General features: G+C 32.3%; 1 protein-coding gene across 1 annotated transcript; it reads right to left on the minus strand.

The window, feature by feature from the left end:
* Nucleotides 1-770: 770 nt before the first annotated feature.
* LOC119782536 (type-2 ice-structuring protein-like) lies at nucleotides 771-4,522 on the minus strand. Its single transcript, XM_038283546.1, has 9 exons — nucleotides 4,292-4,522; nucleotides 4,097-4,147; nucleotides 3,494-3,535; nucleotides 3,348-3,389; nucleotides 2,929-2,970; nucleotides 1,727-1,836; nucleotides 1,508-1,642; nucleotides 1,313-1,424; nucleotides 771-1,158 (listed from the first exon to the last, which is right to left on the minus strand). Exons 1-9 carry the CDS (start codon nucleotides 4,350-4,352, stop codon nucleotides 1,091-1,093), a joined length of 663 nt encoding a protein of 220 aa, XP_038139474.1. The 5' UTR covers nucleotides 4,353-4,522; the 3' UTR covers nucleotides 771-1,090.
* Nucleotides 4,523-9,021: the final 4,499 nt, after the last annotated feature.

The raw sequence follows: 9,021 nt of genomic DNA on the forward strand, positions 1-9,021 counted from the left end.
GGTGGCCCAGCAGGAAGCTGCAGGAAGTACACTAAAAATGAAACTTAATCTTTTAGAGGAAATTAACCTTTAGCACATTTTTGAATTTACAACATGAGCTTCAATCTCCGCCGTTATCCACTTATGGGTTTTTGCTCATCACCAGAAGCACAAAGTGTATCTGATGTTGGCGACAGGTTTATTAGGTTGAGGGTTTTGTTTTTATTTTTATACATGTGAATTTAGTTGGTTTGGAAATTGGTGTTTGGTTTGGTTGATGTTAACTAGTCTCTTTTGTGTATTTGGTTAATTTATTTATTGCTTGTCAAATTGTCTGAAATAAATTCCTATTAATTAATTAATTCATTAGCCAGGAAACAAAGCAACAGTGAAATTGATGTTTTCATTGAGAAATCCCAAAAGAGATAATAAAAAGTACCAAAAAATATGTTTGCCTTTCATTACACTAATAACTCCATTATACCGTTTATAAGACCCAAAACAGCAAAGTTAAGTTATATTTTTATTAGCCCTTTGAGCTTTGTTTAATCACTTATCCAATGTACTGTAACTTATTGACATAAATCATTCAAGTCACTGTTGTTAACTTATTTTTCAAAATGTATTTCTTTTTTATTACTGTTTAAAACTGTGTAATATGTTCCTTTTTCTTCAGAGTGACACACAACTTTTAGTTTTTCTAGCAAGTGAAAGTTTAATAGTATAACTTTAGAGCATGAAATGACAAAATGGGAAAATGTTAAAGTAGTAAGAGTAACATGCAAGCCACAGTTTTTTTTAATTAAAATTAAATTCCAATATGTTATGTTTCATACATTTTATAGAGTATTCAATCTAAAGTATAAAGTATATAAATCTCTCTGCAATTTAGAGTTTTTTTGCTGGGAAATTGGAAAATCTAACAAAAGTTAGATTTCCCAGTTTCCTTTATTTTATCTTCACAAAGGTATTTGTTTTATTTTTGCCATGAACTGGAAACTATTAAAAGAAACACAAAATACAAAGAGTCTCTCCGGTTATTAGTGAAGGTGGCGATACTGTAAAAGAGAAACCTACACTGATCCACGTCTATTAATGAGACTCAAAGTCATTAGTAGTTTCTGGCACAGATAAATGGTATTTCATAGTAACAGTTGTTATCATCCCAGCATTTTGAACCTGCAGAACAAACAAACATATCAATTAGGAGAAATTTCTGAGGCTTCAAATCTACAAAAAACTGTACTGTAGATCTGACATGTAATAGCTTTGTAGCTGTAAACAATTCTTTGTCCGTCAAGAAGTTCACACTTCAGTTTGATTCTTTACTTACGGCTGTAGTTCATCTCCAAACAGTGCTGATTATTAAAGAAGTTATTGGGCTCCCATCGACACCAGTTTGTGTAGCCAAAATGGGTTCCATCCACCCAGGTCCAACGACCTTCCTGCAAAAAAAAAAAAGTATAAATAAACAGTTTGAATGAATTTTTTCAATGGCCTTACAAAGTCTGTGCACCAATGAATTTACCCTGTGTAAATCAGAGCCTCCGATCCACACTTCCCTGCGGCTCTGACCTGCAGCTGTTATCAGCTTTAGCAGCTGATAATTCATGTCGAAGTCATGAACTGATGCGAGATGGGCTCCTATTGACCTGCAGTTTTTCTGAAGTCGAAAAAAAACCCCAGAGCCATCAGACATATGCAATCAGAAAGCAGTTTGTGAGGAAATATGAGCAAATATGTTCACCTGAGCTTTAAACCACGTGGAGAGAATTGGAAAGACATGGTAGCAACGACCCCTGAGCCGGGTCCATCCAGGAGAACAGGATCCAGAACGATGGGCTGTTCCATTTAGAGCTGATAACAAATTTAGAGAGTCTCACATAAATCATTTAAAATATAGAACCTGCAAAATTCATTTGTATACTAAAAAAGGTGTCACAAAGGGTGTCATAGAGGGAGGGGAGTGAGGTTCCCCCTCAGCTTTATGGTGACACTGGTGTGCCCCCTAACTGGCCATAGAAGCTAGAAATTTACCGCTGAAATTCTTCATTAGGGGTTTGCTTGATCAGTTAAAGCTATAGCCCTTGCAGTACTGCCACCTGCGGTGGACATTAGATGTAAACTTTCCATCATTGCCAGGATGTGTGAAAAGAGCTGATCCTGTGATCAACTGGGACCAATTGCATGTGTTAAAGGTGTAAATTTTAGTTCGACTGCGTAATTTGGTAAACTTTTGTGTTAAGGCTGCCCAAGCAGATAAAATCAAGTGCATAACTCACACTATTGTGGTATACAAAAATAACCTTCTTTAATTACTTCCTTATTTGTTTATTTTCATGTCCCAATTAAAAGTTTGAAGTTTAACCAATGATCCCCTGTGCACCGTTCTCCTTGCAAAGTTGGTATCACCCTACCTGTTTTAAACAGACCCATGATGGCTTTACTTTTGACATTGTCATTATTGAGAGTTGTTGTACTACAAAACACTAAAAGAGCACCAAAAATTGGACAACCAACTCTTTTTCCAATGTTGGTTGACAACACACCTTATAAAAAGAGGAAAGAGAGGTAAATATACATATTGTTAAGTTAGCTGATAATTTGTAGACTGCATACGCTCTTAATGCACAATTTTAGGTACGTCCAAACATACTAAATACTGGGGATGCAGCTAGCTAAGATGTACAGTGGTATCATCACATTGTAAGTAATCTTAGAACTTATTTAATATAATGGTACAGTTAACTGGAATTAATCATGTCCTTGTGCTGTTGATAATCCTGTACCACATTGCTTGTTTTTATTTTCTAAATGTTATGAATTTTTCATGAGATATTGTTCATTTAAAGTCATCCATGATTAAGGATGCCTCTCATTGATTAAGAATGATGATAATTGCTAAAACAAAGTGATTTAGTCAGAAACAAAACCAAAACAAAAACCTACCTTTCAAATACATTTCTTCAGTCACAGAATCAAAGACTGGTTCTGGGTAACAGAGGAGGGAGAGATGAGCAAAAAAAAAAAAAAAAAAAAAAAAAAAAAAAAAATAAATATATATATATATCTATATATATATATATATATATATATATATATATATATATATATATATATATATATATATATATCAAATGCAATACTCAAATGCAATAATATATATATATCTATATATATATATCTATATATATATATATATATATATATATATCTATATATATATATATATATATATATATATATATATATATATATATATATATATATATATATATATATATATATATATATATATATATATATATATATATATATATATGTATATATATATATTATGAAATTAACTGAAGAAAAGATCCACTAACCTTCTACATTTGTGTTGTTTCCAGTATTCTCCCCAAGAGGAGCTACACAGTTGGGGAAAATTATATTGTTAAATGTACTTTTTGCGTACTTACTGTACCTATCAGACATTCTGCAAATTATAAATAAATGTCAAACAAAATCTTACCATCTAAAAGGTTTTCCTCAGTTTCAAATTTCTTGCTGGGGTCTGAGAAAGATACACATTTGATCATGAACATAACCTAAAATAATTTATAAATCATCTTGCTACTGTATATTCAATTCAATTCAGTTTATTTCTATAGTGCCAATTCACAACACAAGTAATCTCAAAGCACTTTACAGTTCAACCAGATCATACAGTCCAATTGATTCAAAGTTTTCTATCTAAGGAAAACCAGTTGATTGCACCGACTCATTGACTCAAATGCAATCCCTCACACTGAGCATGCTTGTACAGACAGTGGAGAGGAAAAAGTCCCTTTTAACAGGAAGAACCTCCAGCAGAACCAGGCTCAGTGTGAGTGGCCATCTGCCGATATATGTAATGAGGACAATGTTTTGACTGCCATTGATATCCTGATGTTCAGTCATTGATCCTAAACCTACCAACCAGCAACAAAGAAAGTAAGGACTAGCTAAATGTTCTCAGATTGGTATGTAGCTTCCCACCATCAGTGTGTGGGTGAATAACTGAATGTATTGTGAAGTATTGTGAAGTTTTGTGGCCTGAAAAGGCGCTCTAAAGGTACAAACCATGTATCCTTACCTTCTGTGAGAGATTCATCCCTCTCAACCTCATCTGTAGGACCTGGAAAATCTGCATTACATATAGCACAGAAACTACATTATGCAAGATAAAATATACAAGTTGTGAAATGTATTTGAATATCAAATGTGTGGTGTAAGTTATATTTGCATCAATAAAAAAAATCATAATGATATGCATGCAAACAAAACTCACCAGCAGCTTTACCCAAAGCTAATAAGGCACAAAGAAGAGCGAGCAAACTCAGGATCTTCATAGTTTGAATAATAATGGTCAAAGATAATAAAGAGCTTCAATAAAATCAGAACAATGAAGATGTCTCAGGGTAGTAGTTTAGCATTAAACTAAACTCTTAGACTCATAAAGAGAAATTGAAGTTACTCAGTTTCCTTAAATTTTACAGCAGAACAACCCTATCAAGATCAGTCTGTAGCCTATTTGAGATATGCTGGAGGACTAAAAAATCAGGCCTTTTATACTTTCTATCCCAGCCTCCAAACAAGGAAACTGGCACGTGCATTTAAGAAAGCAAAATCCCCTGTCTTGATTTCTTATCTTTTGAAAAGACCTAAATCAAAAATTTACCAAAGTCCGAATGTAGCTCATAAAACATATTTTGTGACTATATCTTATAATACCATAAAAGCTTAAAGAACCCATCCAAGAAATTATTCAAATAAGAGTAAAAAAGTATTTTGGGGAAAAAAAGGCTACAAGAACTGAGTAAAGCATCTGATTTATAAAAGGCAATAAAGACTGACCAAAGTTTAATAATTAAAAGTTCATGATCGATCTAGAAATAGATAATTAAAATATACCAATTTTTCTTTAAAAATAAAACTTGAGTCTGTTGACAAATAGTTATTCCATTACTCGATCTCCAAAGCTCGTGTTAGGTTTTTGTTGATATAAACATTAACTATGTGTATTTTTCTTGTAGCACTGCTCCCTTTGAACAAACGTTTTTTTGTTATTCAAGGAAGTTGCTCACTATGAATGGAGTAGCCATTCATTTAACTGAAGTGAGAGTGTCCCTGAAGTGAGTCTGATGCTATATCAAAGTATTACTCAAGTAAAAATAAAGTATATGATGCATTAAAAGTATTCAAAAAATAATATTTTTTGGAAAAAGTTTCACTAGTAACTGTAATTAAGTAAAAGTAACTAGTCACTAGCCACCAAGTATTTTGTGTTTACTTAAACACGTGCCTTACCTTTGAACTGCATAAACATCCCAGTGTTTAATATTTAATCCAAATGTAGTATGCACGTGCAGCATGATCAAATATGTTACACTTCCTGGTACATTTGCATTCACTTTAATCACAAAAGACAACTTACAACACTATTGAGGCATATTTTCATTAAAAAAAATATTTGATATTTAATAAAATTGGTGTTACTGTTGGCTTTCAATATTTTTCTCAAGTTTTTTTACAGATCACATTAAAACAAAACAATGGGAGGGAATTCAGGATTATGAGGTCAAACACCATCTTGAAGTCTTCTGACTTCATATCTGACCTTGGGGAAAAGATAAAGGATAGGGGAAAAAGAACAGTTCCTTAAATGATAACAACTTTATCTGGAAACTTTAGCAGAACACTAAGCAATACCAGTTTACATACTGTGTTAAGTTTATTTTTATTCCACAAAGGGAATTAAAAAAAATCCTGACCTAATGAAAAGTCTCAAGTAAAATAAAAAATACAATAAAATAAGAAACAGCAACAAAAGCAAAAATAGGCATATCCATGTAAATACTCAATTCCCATTATATAAAACACATTAATATTGACTTCTGATCTCTGGTTGTAACGAAAAAAGAGTTCAGACTGATCATGGAAAAGCGTAGAACCTATAGGGAATCCAGTTATACTGTGTTAAGTTATTTTTATTCCAGATAGAATTAAAAATCATGAAATAATGAAAAGCAAGTTTTAAGATTGCAGGAACAATAGCCAAAATAAATATCATGACTTGTTGCCACATAGTATCAAATCATATAATAATGATTTGGTGAGTATTCTACGAAAATAAGCTGAACGTGAAATCATAAAATTGCATGTGGTTATGGCATATATATATAGTGAGCAGTTTTGCAGTTAAATTAGTTATTTAGATCTAGGTTTCAATTTACTATGAGATCTCAGTAGTCTACAACTTCAGTTGCGGGCATTTTCTAAGAGTCAGAAAGACAAGATGGTTATGGATCAATTGCTTAGAAGACAAGATTCGTTCAACTGGGTCAGTTCCTAACCAAACTGTCAATAGGCTAGAAAGGTCTGAATTCTTATGTAGAATCTCTATGCGGTATTGATCCATAGGGGCATTGAGTGTCAGAGACATATCTTGCTTTGACCTTGATCAGACTAGACAACATAACATTCCAACTCGAAATACATAGAATAAATTAGCTTGAGGAAGCTTGGATCCTCACTGAATTTCAAATCAGATTGGAAATTTCAAGTATATTTTTTTCAGTTTAAATGACTAAGGACACAACCAGAAGTCATTGTTTACAGGGTAGATATATGTGATATAAGTAATTTCCCTCTGGGATTATTAAAGTTTGTCTGATGACTGATTCTGATGTGAGGATAAATATGCTGCTCTTGTTTTATACAGGGTCATTTCATACAGCAAACTTAAAAAATAGTTTCAGATCAGCTGGGACTCTTCTAGGAACATAGAGCATTCACTTTCTCTCCAGTTTCCTTACATTTATGTTCAAAGTGTGCAGCTCTGTTTATATATATCCTGCCAGCCACCCTGCTAAGGAAACAAATTTTTACTGCTTGTATTCGCAATCTTGTCCTTTCGGTCATTACCCAGATCTCATGACCATACAGTAGGTGAGGGTGGGAACGTAGATTGATCAGTAAATTGAGAGCTTTGCCTGATCGATTTGATCCAGTCCGGTCCAATCCAGAAACCAAGCCTTAGTCCAACAGTCATCTCTCTGAGAGACTTGAACCCATCTGATTTTTGTGGGATTTTATAAGTTTAGTTACTTAATCAAAGGGAATTTATCGGTGAAATAAGGTTGCAAAGTAAAAAAATATCTTTGTTATAAAATTCACTTTAATCATTTTAAATTTATTTTTTTATTTTTTTTGAATCTATTCATTTGTCTTTAAACAGATCAGCACAGGCAGCAACACAACTATTTGAATGTGTCTTTTAAAGCTTTATGTTTGATCATCTTTGTTGATAAGCCTTATCTATGTAAGTTTGTTACCTTTAACTCTAAATGCCATCTATATCCTGGACTTCTTATTTCAGCAAGTTTAACAAAATCAATGGTATTTCACAAATCAAAGAATGTAAAGCAGGAGGGGACAAATTTAAGTTCTTTGAACTATGCTGTAGGTAAGATGTTTAGTGCAGGATATTTAATTCATCAATTTTCTACCTAGCCTATTTCCAGTATGTATTTAGGTCAGCTAAGACAAGTAAACAGATATGGTTCATATGGACTTTGGCTGAATGATATCAACTGACATGCTTGTACAAGATAAGAATATATTGAAGTGTGTGTGAATACGTCTGCTGTAATTTGCCAACTCTTTTTTCCCTACTTACTCTTTCGATACCTCAATCCATCCATTTTCCTTCACGTTTATCCCACATTGTATCCCATTTACAATTTAAGAAAACATATCAAATATAAAATTTAAAAAAAATTAAAGGCCACATACTCAAATTACTCTGATAATCTATTGAAATAGTATTTTGTATTTATGTTTCTTTTGATATTTTAAGTGGGAAAATTATCCAACATATCTTCATGTGTATATATTAATATACATAAGCAGGAGTTAATGTCTTATTCTATTCATTTAGTCTACTTCCTTTTTCTTGATTGACAAAATATTTGAAATATCCTTACAAACACTAAAAAATTTATTTATCTGTTACTACTATCATCATTAATATTAGTCTTCGCCTAGGTGTGGTAAAAGTAGCGGCCTTACTTCTGTTTCAACTGCTAGTAATGTCAATACAAGAATTAACTCTGTTATTAAACAACAACTGAGAGTGTAAACTCAGAGGGAAATATAGAATGATCTTTGTTAGCTTTGTTAGACTGGGTCAGAAATTAGCCACTTGATCTACTTAGCCTTTGACTGTCATTAGCAGTTAAGGTAAACACAATAGTTAATAAATAGTTAGTTAAGCAATACTTTTACCTTGCTTGATTTAAATGTCTAATCCACCCACTACATCACAATACAAACTAATATGAATATATTTTTACAGATGCTCTGAAGACATGACTGCTTTAAATTACATTTTTATTTAAGGTCACAGTCTACTTCACCCCAAACATTCTTCTATACATTTATAATGATCTTCTTTTAGAATTAACTTAATAGAAAAACGTCTAAAGAGATAGATTAAAGACAGGATAAAACATGGATCACTATTGTGAAAAGTAAAGAAGACAAATATGTGAACAACAGAAACATACAGAAAGGAAGTTATTGGACCCCTGTATTTTTTAACATTTGATGTTTTACCGGTGTTAACTACACAACTAAAAAAAAAGTAATTACAACTAAATTATTTGGATTTTTTTTTCTTGGTGTAGTCATCTATAATTAAAATTCCTAAACTTACCCATTATATATACATTTCATCAATAGTTGTTATAGATAATTGACAGGGCTTTCTTGGGTGTGTTTAAGCTTCAAAGTTGTTTCCTAATGAATATTAGTGAGAAAAGATCAAATGTTTTTGGAAGGTGCTAATAGTGTGTTTCCAACTTGTTTAAACAGAAGGGTGTTCCATAGCAACGCAGAACTTTGTCAAAATCCACTATTTGTTTTGTAATGTGATAAAGGGGAACATCTTTTTTTTCCATGAAGTAATGTGTTATGCTTCAGGTTTTTTTTATCCCAGTGTTGTCAAACCTCAGCACA

The sequence above is a fragment of the Cyprinodon tularosa genome, unplaced genomic scaffold, assembly GCF_016077235.1.
Source record: "Cyprinodon tularosa strain WSP-4 unplaced genomic scaffold, ASM1607723v1 ctg1047, whole genome shotgun sequence".
Lineage (NCBI taxonomy): Eukaryota > Metazoa > Chordata > Actinopteri > Cyprinodontiformes > Cyprinodontidae > Cyprinodon > Cyprinodon tularosa.

Bases quoted from the DNA above. Each gene is read 5' to 3' on its own strand.
- LOC119782536 (XM_038283546.1), bottom strand. From the start codon at position 4,352: ATGAAGATCCTGAGTTTGCTCGCTCTTCTTTGTGCCTTATTAGCTTTG. The intron at 2,971-3,347 runs GTTAGTGGATCT...TCTGTTACCCAG, and splicing joins AAACAACACAAATGTAGAAG to AACCAGTCTTTGATTCTGTG. The intron at 1,159-1,312 runs GTAAGTAAAGAA...TTTGTTCTGCAG, and splicing joins TTTGGAGATGAACTACAGCC to GTTCAAAATGCTGGGATGAT.